Consider the following 16134-nt stretch of genomic DNA (forward strand, 5'->3'; position numbering starts at 1 on the left):
AACAATTGGAAGGGATATCCCAAAAAGGAAAGTATAAACAAATAGACATAGGGTGTGTTAAGTCCCGTCAACTTAAAATTACTTATAAGTTAAAAAAACATTTCAATTTAGGGGCTGTTTATTAACTTATAACCAGATTGACATTAAACTTATTTTTTTGACAAATATGGTTTATAGTTTTACAAATGAATAATTGAGGATCGAACCCGGTCATGCGATGACATAGGATAGGATAAACTCCTAATCACTTAGTTATCCAACATGCTCAGCTCGACATTAAACTTTTTAAGCTCCTTCTCGTCAAATCCATTTAAGATATCCAACCGTGCTCAACTCCCCCGTTAAACCGACACTAAACTTGTTAAGCTCCTTTTGTCAAATCTTCTGTTTTAGATTTTTTTTAGTATAAAATAACACTTCTTTTGGGCTTCCAATACATAGGTGGGCTTTATGCCTTCATTTTGAGGCCCAGATTAGTCAACTGAAATTGAAGCTCACATTGTTATAGCCCATAGGTGATTCATATTTTCCCTGCACATCAAAACAAATTCCTGAAGATAAATTAAAATATAATTCCTTTGTCACTCTTAATTCTTTACCTGGTTCGACACGTATTTTTAGATTTTTATATAGTATAGTTCCTGTAATTTTTTTAAAAAAATTATTCTGAAAAAAATTAAATATTTAAATTTTTATTGAGAAATAATATTTTTTTAAAAAAAGATAAGTTCTGAAATTGTACTTTATATACGTTTTAAGATACGTGCCGAGTAATAAAAAAAATAAAGAAATAAGCGGGACAGAAGTCACGAGACCCATCCGAATCTTCATACTAGTAGTGCATACATTATTTCCAGCACTAAATAAAATACATGCTTAAGTACTAATAGTTGTGTATCACGCTATAAATAATTTATAAATTATATGTAATATTGACCAGTTCAACATTACTCAAGAAAGCAAGAATAGACTTACCAGTAGCCATCAGGCTCTTCAAACATCAACATTACTTGCAAATATAACCAGATTGTAATATAAAATTCCAACATCAGAAAATATTCAGGCAATCACAGGAAGAAAACTAGAAAAACAGAGTAAAACCAGTTGAAAATCACAATGTTAGCCAAAGCTTAATATAAGCACTCCACACAAAACAGAGATCCACACAAAATAGAATCAAGTTCAATGCAGTTGCTTCATTGTACTAGCACACGAAATTGGCCTCCACATGATGGTCACTGCAATAAAGACCTGGACGCTGGGTGAAGCCCTGTTTCTTCAGCATTTCCCTTGCCTTTGTAACTAGCTCGTGGTTGGTAACTTGACCATCTGTTTCTTCAACTATGGCCTGGATTGCATTGCTAAGAGCTCCGTAGGCTTCAGCTGAATTTCCGGAAGGGCTGGCATCAGCAGAAGTTTGATTGGTTTGACATCCACTAATCAGGACACCGCCTTCTGGAAGTGCCTTGTGGCTTACACCAGCGTAAACCTCTTCCTTGCTATCTACCTTTGTTTCCGTTGCAGGTTTTGTATAGGATTCATCATTATCATTGAGCTTTTGCTTTAGAAACTCTTGTGCTAAGCTTCCAACCATCCCCATGAACCCTTCACCACCACCACTGCCTTGAAGTTTGTCCAGAATGACCTTCATGAACTTTTTGACTTTGGGACTTGCATCATCTCCAAAGACATCAAAAAGGGTTGGCCTCAAATTCCCGACATCAACATCATCCTTGCCAGTTTTCTGTTTGAGTATGTCAATAAGAGTAGAAACAGGCAATGATCTGCTTTTTGTGTAGCCTCGATCCCCTTCTCCTGAATCAACTTCCTGGTCATCAAAATCTTCTTCCTGCCTGCGATGAGGGCGGAATTTAGAGGGAAGATGAATGCCACGAGTTTCAAGTGCTTCATCCACAGTCCGATGCAAAAAGTTCTTGAACCCAAAACCTGACCCTTGCCCCTCAGAGGAAGAATTTGTGCTCTCTCCTATCTGTTCTTCGGCATCCTGAACAAGGCCACCACTGTGGCAAGAATCAGATACAATTGTTATTTGGCAACCACGAGGTACTTCGTCTACGAGCTGTTTGAAGTCATCATCTGCAAAGAAAGTCGGCAATCAGTTTAAATGTAATTTAAATAAGCAATGCTATTCTTATCGACTTTGGCAAGTCCAAGGATAATGATGCCTGACGTATATGAGAGGAACTGGTTATAATTATAAGTGCAATTCATCATCATCATCATCATCATCATCATCATCAAAGGGTGTATCCCTCATCAATACCTAATTACTAGTCATTTGCTATGTTATTTCTGCACTAAAAGTGATATTCTATAGTGTAAATCAATTAACTTTATCATATGATTCACTGCCATTCACCAGTGTGTGATAAGCAATAAAATACATTGAAACTCTACTTCGCTATTTATGTGCATATAGTACCAAATCAGGTATAAAATACCAAATCAGCTTCATTCATCATTATCCGATTGATCAGCTATTTGATTGTAGACTGAATCATCTAAGACAGTGAACGCGGCTACTACTTGCTAAAGTCTCACAACAACAAAACAGAAAGAAGTATATCACTGAAGTAACCGGTTAACTGCATACCTTAAAAGCATAAAAACGTCCTACACATTTCCCTTAGCAAATTATGTTGTTCAGACCTCGAAAAGATACAGTGTGACATAATATAACTGCATAATTCATAGTTTCATACTCAACATTTCCGCATACACGATTACCTCAAACAACAAAAAGTCAACCCACATCACCTAATTCCATCTCATAGTCTAACCCGATTCTGCTAATGTGCGAATTACTGCAGTGTTCTAGCAACTCTCTATCTTCACTAAGCATCCTTATCAGTGACAAATTACAATAAACAAGTATAATCAGCTCCGAAACTGCAAATTTACTACTCTATCACAATCGCAATCCCAAACCCCCATCTTCATTAATCATCCAATTCATCCAAACCCCAATTCCACAAAATCGACAAATTACACAAATAAATCAACCTAATCAGCTCCAATCCTATTAATTCACTCTACTACCATAATCGCAATCCTAACAATTTATCATCATTAGACTCCATAACATCAAACTCATAATTTCCATAATTCGACAAACTACACTAAACAAATACATCAGATCTACCAAATCAACCACAAAAATAATACACATACTCAAAAACTCAAAAAATAAAATAACATACCAGTGATCAGATTCATATCAGTAGGCACAATACACTCATCATAGCCAGTATCATCCTCGTCCCCCGTCTCAGCAGGAAGTCTCGTACCGTGCCCGCTATAATGCACGAACAACACATCGCCATGCGACGCGGAACGTATAAGATCAGTGAGAGCTGTGCGAACGTTTTTGCCCGTGGGCTGAGTGTAAGAGTCATCAGTATCTATGAGGACTGTAATATCATCCTCAGAAAATCCATAACGTTCGATCAAACAGTTGTGCATTCGTTTGACGTCGTTGATGCAGCCTTTGAGTTCGGCCTTAGTGCCTTGGTAGTTGCATCCGATCAACACTGCTTTCTTAGTCATCGTTTGTTTGATGATGGTGTGTTAAGTGTGTGTAATAAGTGTGTGTTTTTTATGTTGGAGAATTATTTGTAACGCGGTTGACTTTGTTACAGGACTGATTGGAGTTAGTAAGATGTAAAGTGAAGTGTCGGGGGATGGTGAGAGAACGTGTCATCCAAATCTTTTGGGTTTTTGGGAGTATATTTATTGTATTTTTTGGAAAATGAAGAATATGATTTAATATGATCTTTTATTTTTTTTTAATTAATATGGCTTATAGTATTACGAATGAGTATCTCATGTGAGTCAGAATCGAACCCACGACATGAGACGACAGATGATAAGCTACTTACCACTGAAGTTATCCATGCTCAATAAGATCTTTCATTAATTAACATGATCTTTTGAGAAGTAAATGTTTCTCGTGGATTGATATTATTTTTCTTTGTTTACCATCTATATCTATATCATTATATTAAAAATGAAAAAATAAAATTTTAATTGATAGTCGGTCTAGTCATCATAATTATAGTAATATTTAAAATAAAAAGCTCTCATAAATAGATAAATATTCATAACAGAATTATAATATATCTAATGATTTAAAAAAAACAAATAATATATAAAAATTCACCCGGCTCAACTATACAAAATTATACTATTGATCCAATTTTAAATAAAAAACTATAAAAACTTCATTTAGTAAATTGGATTTGAAGAATCAGACTAAAATAAAATAATAAATATTATTGATCCTGCTAGGAAATGAATAACACACAGGGGGTGAATGTGTTTTACTGTTTTTGTGCTTTTCTTGAATATTTATGGTTGAACAAAGTAAATTAAATCTTGTAGTGAAATGTGTTCATGCAGAATTAAAGCTTGCATAAAATAAAGAACATATATCTTCAAAACTCACTTAATTTTATATTAATATTAAGACTGTTTTGCTACAAAATTTCTAGGCTTTTTATTGATAAAGAGCTTAACTTCTCCTCGAGAGTGTTACAAGAAATTTGAACTAAATTGTTACAACTAACTAAATGACCAGTGTTAACTTTATAACTTAGTTAAGTGCTGGTTTACCCAGTGTGTAATAAGATATGCTATTAGCTTTTCTAAACTGTCACTTGTCATTTTTATTTATAGAAAAGTAGATCTTCCATTTCTAGCTTAGCATATCTTTAGCATCCAGTGTTCACTTTGATATTCCTTTGTCAGTTAATCTTTACAAAAAAAAAAAAAAAAAAAAAAATTGATCTTGCACATTCTTCAAACTGCTTTTTGTAGACTTGTCAATCTAGCTGGTTGGATTGTTTGTTGATTGTTTATCTTGAATATTGAACTTCTCTGTGATTTTGTACTTTGAGAATTTTACTCGAGATCTCCAGTTTAGGCACATAGAAATCTTGACATCCCGATAAGTATAATGACTTATCTAGATCTCTAATGCTTTAGCGAATTTGACTTATAGAGGTCTCTGAGTTCTCGAATGAAACTTTAGCTTGTCGAGATCTCTCAGCATCATGTCTTCACTTTATCTTGTCGATAACTTAGAGTTCTCTAGTGAATTGTGACTTATCGATATCTCTGAGTTCTTTAGTAGACTTAGACTTATCGATAACCCAGAGTTATCTAATGAATGTAGACTTGTCGATAACTCTGAGTTCTCTAGTGAAGAAATGACTTGTCGATATCTCCAACCTTCATGTCTTCTTGACTTGTCGATATCTCTCTGAGTTCTCTTGTAACTTTCCTGACTTCTCGATAAGCCATTCTGGAGTTCTCGAATGACTTCTCTATAACATTAAATCCGTGACTTGTAGAGATCTTCACTTAGAGTATTTTTCCTAAAACAGCTTTATTCAACTCCAAGCTTCTTTATAATTCTACTGAGGCATAATCTTCTTCCAGATAGAATTTTTAGGCCTGATACTGTTTATAGAAAAAGGTTTCAGTCTGCTCTTTTGACATTTTTACAGACTTTAAATGTTACAAGTACAAAATACAAATTAAGATAACAATACAACTTACTTAGGGTTGATAAAATATCTTAGTCTTGTTAAAGTACATGCATGTCTCTTACAACAATCTCCCCCAATTTGTGATAAGATTGCTTAATACAAATTCATGCTTGTTAACAAGACTAACCCCAAGTTGAAATGATGGAGTATAGAATTAATACATAAAGATTGATAGATTTACAACTTGTACAACATAAGATTCACAAGGTTCAATGATTACAAGAATCAGGTCAAGACAGTTTTTACGTCCGCTTCTTCTCTAAGTTTATCCTTCAAATGATCAAGAATTTAAAGTTCTTCTATGATAAGTGTTCCACTTAGAGCTTCTACAAGTTTTTGTCTTGCTGTCTTAGGATAACCATTGTCCAGAACCTCTAAGCAGAATCTTGAGAATCCACCAGCTTTGATGTTCAGAAATCTCCCATCTTTAGAAATTCTGCTCATTCCTTTTGCTTTCAACTCTTCTGATCTTTTTATGTACATATCTATTTCTTCTTCATGCCTCCTTCTTCTTTCTTCAGCTTCAGCCTCATTTCTTTTCTTTGTTTCCTTCCTTTCAATCAACCATTCAGCTAGAGATGATCTCCATGCCCTTATAGCAGTATCATTTTCCTTTAACAAACTTATCACTCTCTTAATTTTCGTGGGAACCAAGAAATCCATTAAGCTTTGGTTTAGAAGAGTGAATGTACCATCCTTAAAATAAATTCTAACTTCTCTCAAGGATACAATCCAAACTCTAACAATTTCCTCAGCTAGATATTGGAAATGGTCTTCATCTGAGATGCACCAATTTAGAGGTAGAAAGTCAGACTCCTTAAAATAATTCCAGATGGCCCTTTTAGTGACTTCTCCTTTCTTTGTAGGCCTGAATTTCTTAGGTTTTCTCCCAACATATTTAAGCTTGAATTTTAGTGAAGGCTTGGCTAAAGGTAGGGTTGTCATTTTCTTGAGAATAGTGTGGCTTGAGGTGATTGGAATTTTTAGGAAAGAGTTGGTTGTTTGTTTGTATAGAAATTTTGGCTTAGATGTTAGGGAAGGTTTGATGTTCGAGATAGTTGATGTTGTAGGTTGAGTTGAGGTTTGAGTTGGTTGTGTTTGGATTTCTAGGGTTGTCTGAATTTCTGAATCATCACGAGACTTTCTGCTCTTCCTATCACCTCTTCTCCTCCTTTCTTCATCTTTCTTGTCATCCTCCTTCTTCTTCTCTCCACCATTGCTGCCCGATGGCTTACTGGACTGACTTGGATTTGAGCCAGAAGGATTTTGATCATCTTTCTTCTGCTCATCACCATCCAAGTTATCCTTGTTGATTTGTGTTTTGGGCAAGTTGGCTTCTGCAATGTCCAGATATCTCCTTAGTAGCTTTATCATTTTCATATCATCATTGTTCTTATTTTTCTTAGTTTTTAAGCCAGTTCCTAAGATCATGATAAGCTTCTTGTTGCTCATGACACAATGTTTGGGGATCTGAAAATGTTTGAAGTAATTGGCGTTTGGACAGATGTTTGTTATACCCTTGTTTGGCTGTAAATATGCTTCAGGAAAAGCAGCCATTTGAGCATTCCTCAATTCAGTCAATAGCAAGGTATCTTCATAAGTTACAACTTTGACTTTGTTGATGAAGATATCTAACTCAGATGCTCTCCTTGAGACAAGGTAATTTAGGGACACTTGTATACATATGTCTGTCCCTGAGTCATTTGCATTGATCACTATTCTCTTGTGCAGAAAGTTGTCCTGATTGACCATGATCACTCTTATGAAATTAATTGTCTTGTCCAGGGCCTTTTTGTATGTGAAGTGATTGTCGTTGAGAGAAGCTTTTAAAGCTGTGAGTAGTTCATCAAACTCTCTGCTCAGACTAGGTCTTTCAGCAGCCCTAATAAGTCTCTCCATGTCAAGATCAACTTCTTTAGATTTCTTTTCAGCACCCTGGACTTTCTGTTGAGATGACCTTGATCGTGTCAACCTAGCCTCTATCTCCCCCTTAGTCTTGTTGACAGGTATTAGAAGGGGAGTAGGAATTTCAGTCCTGACTTGTTCATGCAAAGAAGGTAGTGGTATGTCGAGTTTACCCATGATGGCTCCCAAGGCTACAGAATTCTGCTTTTTGAAAATGCTTATGGGAGTCCACCAGGGTTTGCATATCTGTTTGTTGGCTCTTGACAAGAGATGTCAAGACCTTAACTTGTGCAGTGAGAAAAGAGTTGGAGTCTTGCAATGCAGTGACTTAACCTTGTAGAGATTGAATCTGTAGATTTGTTGATGTAGATGCAGGTTGATGGGAGCTTGATGTAGAGATAACAGTGGAAGACCCAAATGTAGCTTGCACAAATTTCTGAATTTCATCCATAACCAAGGGAGAAGGGGTGTATCTTGCAGTGTGCATCTGATCTAGCTTCAACCTTGTGTCATTAGAGTTAGTGATATGATTTTGAACTTGCTTGTGCAAGGCAACAAAAGGAGTCCTTTAGTTGTGTCATGCCCTTATCTGAAAGGAATATGTCCTAAGTCCAATCATGTATGAGGATTTAGGAATAACTTTTATGTAATCTGTTTTGATTTCATTGATATTAATAAAAGACTTGTTTTATTTTTATTACGGGCTTTATCTATTCAAGTGTTTAAATAAGGTATACCATAGTTTAGAGTAAAGATTTTTATGGATTATGATGAGATCATAATAGTGAGACCTAAAAAGATGATAACTCTAAACTTAAATAGTTCCTGGTCATAGGATTACTAACTGGTAATTAATAATCCACAAAGATCGGTACATACTATGCTTGCTTCATTATGAAGGATGTCTGTTCTCATAGACATTTGTGTGGTGACACTATAGCTAGTATGTAGGTGCTTATTATAGAATAAGTTCACTGAACATGACTCGCCTAGCTGAACAACTGATGGAGTTCACTCACGTGTCAGCAGTTGTTCGCTTAGTGATAGTTGTACAAGTATCCTTGGACTTGAGGTCATCATAGTCATCTTGTGTACACTGAACTATGCTTTGGTTTAGTTTTTAGTCTCCAGGGACAATTATTAGGGCTCTTCTGGGTATAGGAATTTGTACACGAAGATAGTGTATGATCAATAAAGGATCTACCCCTTCCAGTGAAGGAAGCGAATGTTCAAGGCTGATCCACTTATGCTAGTTCAGGAATCTCTGGCCAGAGTAAATGAAATTAGAAAGGAGTTTCTAATTTGCATAGAACTACGCATAGTAAATGGTAAGCAAGTGATTGAATTAGATAGGCTTGACACGAGATCCATGCCTTGTATTTAATCGGGACATTGTAGGGTAGAAGGAGTTTATTGTACGGTAACTATTCACTGACAGGTTCTTGGTATTCTAAGCAGTGAATTCATATTATCCGGATAGTCGCGATATGTTGAGAAGCATCACTCACGATGTAGAATAAATGTGATTAATTAATTAATCATATTTAATAAATTGGAGAATTTATATAAATAATGATAAAATAGTTTAATTATTATTTATTTCTACTACCGGCTTAATATTGAACCTACAGGGTCACACCATAAAAAGAGAATGATTTAATGGTGGAGGAATTAATTAATAATGGCTAATAATTATTTATTTATGAAATAAATAATTAATTGGCAAATTTAATAATTGATTAAATGAGATTTAATTGATTATAAATTAATTAAGAAAAGCTCTTAATATTATTAATTAAGGATTTAACTTTTGGAAATTAAATCAAGAGAGAGAATTATTTCTAAAGTATTTAGAAAAAGGATTAATAATTAAAAGGTGTTTTAATTATTAATAAGAATAATAAATGGGATAATAATAATAATATTTATGGGAAAATTTCAGCTGAAAATTTTGCCTATAAATACACTATTATAGACCCTATTTTATTCGAACACACATCAAACCCGAAAACCCAAAAAGTTTGGAAAACCCAATTTTCTCCACCTTCTTCCTCCTCCTTAACATCGTTTTCTTGGTGGATACCGGTGGAGTGCTTCACACTTGAGGAGCAACTGCTAAGGATCTCTGATCGTTGTCTCCGAATTATTTTAAAAGGTTAGATTCGATCCCTCGAATTTTTATTCACGATTTATATGCTTTTATTTGGATTTTGTATGTGTAAAAGTGTTTTTCCACGCCCCCGCTGCGTTTAAAAATCCAACAATTGTATCAGAGCATAGGTTGTATGTATAAAGATCTGTATTAAAAATTTCAGAATTTTATGTGCTTGTATGAATTAATTATGATTTTTACAAGTTATATCATGGATTAATTTTGTCTAATGAGAAATCGTTTCTCAGAATAATTTTGAATGTTGATCTGGGTTCTACAAGTGTTGTAGATCGTCTGGGTATTTTTTTCATAATTTTAGGATTTATAGATTTTTTATTATGAATTTTTGAAGTTCTTACAATTAAATTCGTAATTAAATAAGTAAATATATGTATATATAGTATATATATATATATATGTTTATATACATCTGCTGTGTTTGTATTATTTGACTTCTGGTGCACGGAGAAAACAAACAAGACAGACATGTCAGGCAGCTGTCAGGAGATGTCACGCACGTTAATCGAGAAGAATGACGGCTGCTGAAAAAAAAGTAGGGCTGTAACGCATTCCGGGAATGTGTTACACACCTGTGTCGCATTCACGGAATGCGTTACACCCTTTAGTGGCTTAAAAGGGGTGTAACGCATCACCGGAATGCGTTACAGGGCTTGTAACGCGTTCCTGTAATGCGTTACAGCCCGACTGTCCATATTAAAATTGATTTACTGGGAGTTTCGTAACTCCGTTTTAGGCGTGCAATATACCGTTGGATTCATTTTTTCGAGACGGATCTAATGGAGTGATCAATTTTAGTTTATATAAAAGTTTTGAACTGTTTATATTTCCATGAAGTGTTTTAAAGCTGTTTTTGACTGTTTTAATTGCTTTTAAATGCTTCATGTGATACATAGAGATGTATAATGCTTAGACTAATATGCTAGAGGATGTAACATGCCTACCTTGATATTTATTCATGTTGATATATGTGATATATGCTTAGTTTATCATGCGATGATAGATTTAGGTGAACTTAAATAAACATAAGGCGTTTGTTAGACAACCTAGTATAGTGAAATTGTTTCATAACCTTAATAATAATATTATGAATACAATCATGAGATTCTTGTGTTTATGAAACACGTAATTGAATATGAATTTTCGATATGAGAGAAAGGATGATTCTGTCAACAACAGATTTCTATCTGTAAGAAAGGGTTATTAAGTGACGCCTCTTGACAATGCTCCACCCGATCTGGGAATCATCTGATTATTGATTATTGATTTGAAATATTTAATTTAAAAGGAAGAATCTCTTTATAATATGATTATGATTGTAACGTAATATAATCCCTCTAAAATTAAATAATATCAAGTAGTAATTGGCCAATGATACAACGGGCTTGTGTCGGTCATAGCATTCCAACATGATAGAAAGTAGTTCTTATTTTTGAATCATTGTCGTTTCGTGCCACAGCCGAGGGCTTTGATTTCGAAATAAGAAATACTTGTCTATTACATAGAGATGTGTACATTGAATAAGAATCTAAAGGTCGCTACGTGCCACAGCCGTGGGCTTTTGGGGACTGATTCAATTGTACGGAATGTTGGGTTAGACTTGACTTAGAATATCGAGTTTGTCGTGCCACAGCCGTGACTCAATTATTCAAGAGGCTAAAGTTTGATTAGGGAATAACATTAGATGTAATTGACAAGAGTTGTCTGCCTATTGAACATTACATGGCGTTTCGTGCCACAGCCGGGGTTGTGTAATGGAATATAGGATCCCTATTCCCACTAGCATTATAAATGCTTAATTTTTCATGTAGGGGGTTGAATAAATTAGGAAAAATAGTGGGAGCCACTTATGAATAAAGACCCGATTCATATAGTGTTTTGAAATGAAATCGAATATTTGCTAAGTGTTGTTATGTGTTTATCATTTACAGATTTACTTTGTACGTTATATCTTCTGCACTATCACTCAGGAGCATACTAGATGCTCACAAATTGACTGGTCCTAATTATGCTGACTGGCTTCGAAACTTGAGAATTGTTCTCAGGATTGAGAAGCTGGAATACGTGATTGACTCACCTAAGCCTACTGAACCTACTAGCGATGCGCATAATGATGAACATGTTGTGTATCGTAAGTGGATAGATGATGCAAATGTTGCTCAATGCATCATGCTAGCTTCCATGAACATTGAGCTACAGAAGCAACATGAGCATATGGATGCTCACACTATCCTAATGCATCTACAAGAGTTGTATGATGTGGCAGGGAGGACAGCTCGATATGAGATATCGAAGGAGCTGTTCGGTTGTAGGATGTCTGAGGGATCATCTGTGAATGACCATGTACTTAAGATGATCAATTTGATTGAACGTCTTGGACAACTTGGTTTTGCCATGGATGGGGAGCTGAGCCAAGACTTGGTCTTGCAATCGCTTCCGAGTTCGTTCTCGCAGTTTGTTGTGAACTCTCACATGAATAAGTTGGATGTCAGCCTGCCTGAACTCCACAACATGTTGAAGACTGCGGAATCGAATTTTCCCCCTAAGAAGAGTTCTGTTCTTCTAATTGATGAAGGTTCCAATCCTAAGAAAAGGAAGAGGAACTCTTCCAAGAAGAAGAAAGTAGGTGAGAAAACGCCGGTTCCACCAAAAGCTGAAGACCCCAAGAGCAAAGTTGTTTGCTTTCACTGTAACAAGGTGGGGCACTGGAAGAGGAACTACAAGGTTTACCTTGCAGAATTAAAGAAGAAGAAGGGTAGTGAGACTACCGCTTCTGATTCAGGTATGTTCATGATAGAAGTGAATATGTCATTAAATCAAATTTCTACTTGGGTATTAGATACCTCTTGTGATTCTCAGATCTGCAATTTGTTGCAGGGACCAAGGAGAAGTAGGACTCTTGAGGAAGATGAGGTGATTCTACCGATGGAAATGGAGCAAGAGTTGTTGCTGAAGATGTAGAATCATTTCATTTACATAGGCCTAAGGGCAAGACTATTGTTTGAAATAATTGTTATTTTGTTCCCTCGATTGTGAGGAATATTATTCCCATGTTAGACTTGGCTGGATTTTCATTTATTATTGAGAATAATGAATGTTCTATTCTTAGAGATAATATTCTTTATGGACATGGTGCTTTAAATAATGGTCTGTATGTATGTGACATAATTTATTTCAGATTGAACAAACTAATAAAAGAAAAGGGATGATGAAAATCTCACTTTATAGTGGCATTGCAGTCTCCATTTAGTAGACATGGAGAGAGGGCTGCAAATTTGCTAAGAATGGTACACACAGATGTATGTGGACCAATGTCTACGCAAGCCATGGGTGGATTTTCATACTTCATTACTTTCATAGATGATAGATCTGGATTCGGATATGTGTTTGATGAAACACAAGTCTGAGGCCTTTGAAAAGTTCAAAGAATATAAGTATGAAGTGGAGAAACAAACCAAACATAGTATTATAATTCTTCGATTAGATCGAGGTGGTGAATACTTTAATGGAGTGTTTCTAGATTATCTCAAAGTAAATGGTATAGTCTCCCAGTGGACTCCTCCAGATTGGTATCTGAAAGGAGAAATCGAACTTTGTTAGACATAGTTCGGTCCATGATGAGCTATGCAAATCTTCCAGTATTCCTATGGGGTTATGCATTGGAAACCTCAACATATTTACTGAATAAGGTGCCTTCCAAAATCTGTTCCTCAAACTTCGTATGAGATATGGAAAGAAAGGAAACCGAGTCTTAAACACGTTAAGATTTGGGGATGTCCAGCTTATGTCAAGAAAGTTGACCCAGATAAGCTGGAATATCGATCCGTAAAATGTAGTTTTGTGGGATATCCTAAAGAGACTTTAGGGTATTACTTTTGCACCGATCATCGGGTGTTTGTCTCCAGACATGCTACCTTCTTGGAAAAGGAGTTTATCCTTGAAGGAAACAGTGGGAGCAAAATTGAACTTGATGAAGTTCAAGAAGCACAAACTACTACGGATCAAGTGGAAACACCTGTTCTGACTGAACAACCTTTTGTGGAACAGCCCATTCATAGGTCAGGGAGAGTGTCTCGCCAACCTGAGAGGTAATATGGCCTTGTCATTGAGAATGACAATGAGCTGTCGATCATTGATGATGACGACCCTGTAACCTATAATGAGGTTATGAGTAGTGTTGACTCAGAGAAATGGCATGAAATCCAGAATGGAATCTATGTATACGGTATACAAAAGATAGATTATAGCAGATGGCCAGGTGAAGACCTTTAAGGCCAGGCTTGTGGCAAAAGGATTCAAACAAAGGCAATGGATTGACTTTGATGAAACCTTTTACCTGTAGCCCTGTTTAAATCAGTTCGGATTTTGCTTGCGAATGCTGCTTACTACGACTATGAAATCTGGCAGATGGCCAGATGGTTTTCTTTCCAAGGGAAATGAAAACCTAGTGTGTAAGCTACTGCGAACCATATGTGGTTTAAAGCAAGCTTCTCGAAAGATGGAACATTCATTTTGATGAGATAATCAAAGAGTTTGATTTTATCAAAAACGCAGATGAACCATGCGTCTACAAAAGGGTTAGTGGGAGCGCGGTAACATTTCTTATATTGTATTGAATTAGAATTGACACACATAACAACATAGCAGACCCACTCACAAAGCTACTTTTTGAAAGTCACTTTGATCGTCATAAAGATGAGATGGGTATTAGTTACCAGAGTGATTGGCTTTAGTACAAGTGGGAGATTGAAAGGAATATGTCCTAAGTCCAATCATGTATGAGGATTTAGGAATAACTTTTATGTAATATGTTTTGATTTCATTGATATTAATAAAAGACTTGTTTTGTTTTTATTACGGACTTTATCTATTCAAGTGTTTAAATAAGATATACCATAGTTTAGAGTAAAGATTTTTATGGATTATGATGAGATCATAATAGTGAGACCTAAAAAGATGATAACTCTAAACTTAAATAGTTCCTGGTCATAGGATTACTAACTGGTAATTAATAATCCGCAAAGATCGGTACATACTATGCTTGCTTCATTATGAAGGATGTCTGTTCTCATAGACATTTGTGTGGTGACACTATAGCTAGTATGTAGGTGCTTATTATAGAATAAGTTCACTGAACATGACTCGCCTAGCTAAACAACTGATGGAGTTCACTCACGTGTCAGCAGTTGTTCGCTTAGTGATAGTTGTACAAGTATCCTTGGACTTGAGGTCATCATAGTCATCCTGTGTACACTGAACTATGCTTTGGTTTAGTTTTTAGTCTCCAGGGACAATTATTAGGGCTCTTCTGGGTATAGGAATTTGTACACGAAGATAGTGTATGATCAATAAAGGATCTACCCCTTCCAGTGAAGGAAGCGAATGTTCAAGGCTGATCCACTTATGCTAGTTCAGGAATCTCTGGCCAGAGTAAATGAAATTAGAAAGGAGTTTCTAATTTGCATAGAACTACGCATAGTAAATGGTAAGCAAGTGATTGAATTAGATAGGCTTGACACGAGATCCATGCCTTGTATTTAATCGGGACATTGTAGGGTAGAAGGAGTTTATTGTACGGTAACTATTCACTGACAGGTTCTTGGTATTCTAAGCAGTGAATTCATATTATCCGGATAGTCGCGATATGTTGAGAAGCATCACTCACGATGTAGAATAAATATGATTAATTAATTAATCATATTTAATAAATTGGAGAATTTATATAAATAATGATAAAATAGTTTTATTATTATTTATTTCTACTACCGGCTTAATATTGAACCTACAGGGTCACACCATAAAAAGAGAATGATTTAATGGTGGATGAATTAATTAATAATGGCTAATAATTATTTATTTATGAAATAATTAATTAATTGGCAAATTTAATAATTGATTAAATGAGATTTAATTGATTATAAATTAATTAAGAAAAGCTCTTAATATTATTAATTAAGGATTTAATTTTTGGAAATTAAATCAAGAGAGAGAATTATTTCTAAAGTATTTAGAAAAAGGATTAATAATTAAAAGGTGTTTTAATTATTAATAAGAATAATAAATGGGATAATAATAATAATATTTATGGGAAAATTTTAGCTGAAAATTTTGCCTATAAATACACTATTATAGACCCTATTTTATTCGAACACACATCAAACCCGAAAACCCAAAAAGTTTGGAAAACCCAATTTTCTCCACCTTCTTCCTCCTCCTTAACATCGTTTTCTTGGTGGATACCGGTGGAGTGCTTCACACTTGAGGAGCAACTGCTAATGATCTCTGATCGTTGTCTCCGAATTATTTTAAAAGGTTAGATTCGATCCCTCGAATTTTTATTCACGATTTATATTCTTTTATTTGGATTTTGTATGTGTAATAGTGTTTTTCCACGCCCCCGCTGTGTTTAAAAATCCAACAATATCTACTCCACTGAGTTCATATTTGGACATTTGTTCTGAGAAGTATTTGAATTGATTTTTGATCTCA

General features: G+C 35.2%; 1 protein-coding gene across 1 annotated transcript; it reads right to left on the reverse strand.

The window, feature by feature from the left end:
• Positions 1 to 966: 966 nt before the first annotated feature.
• Positions 967 to 3701, reverse strand: LOC141689844 (metacaspase-4-like). The gene is made up of 2 exons (XM_074494331.1): positions 3222 to 3701; positions 967 to 2097 (listed from the first exon to the last, which is right to left on the reverse strand). The coding sequence occupies exons 1-2, from the start codon at positions 3565 to 3567 to the stop codon at positions 1205 to 1207; spliced, it is 1239 nt and encodes a 412-aa protein (XP_074350432.1). The 5' UTR covers positions 3568 to 3701; the 3' UTR covers positions 967 to 1204.
• Between the last annotated feature and the right edge of the window lie 12433 nt (positions 3702 to 16134).

This window comes from Apium graveolens, chromosome 10 (assembly GCF_009905375.1).
Source record: "Apium graveolens cultivar Ventura chromosome 10, ASM990537v1, whole genome shotgun sequence".
Lineage (NCBI taxonomy): Eukaryota > Viridiplantae > Streptophyta > Magnoliopsida > Apiales > Apiaceae > Apium > Apium graveolens.

What these genes read in the sequence shown, in the direction of transcription:
- LOC141689844 (XM_074494331.1), bottom strand. Translation starts at nt 3,567, where the DNA reads ATGACTAAGAAAGCAGTGTTGATCGGATGCAACTACCAAGGCACTAAG. An exon ending in TGATATGAATCTGATCACTG is followed by an intron (nt 2,098 to 3,221) that starts GTATGTTATTTT and finishes CTTTCTTTGCAG; the next exon opens with ATGATGACTTCAAACAGCTC.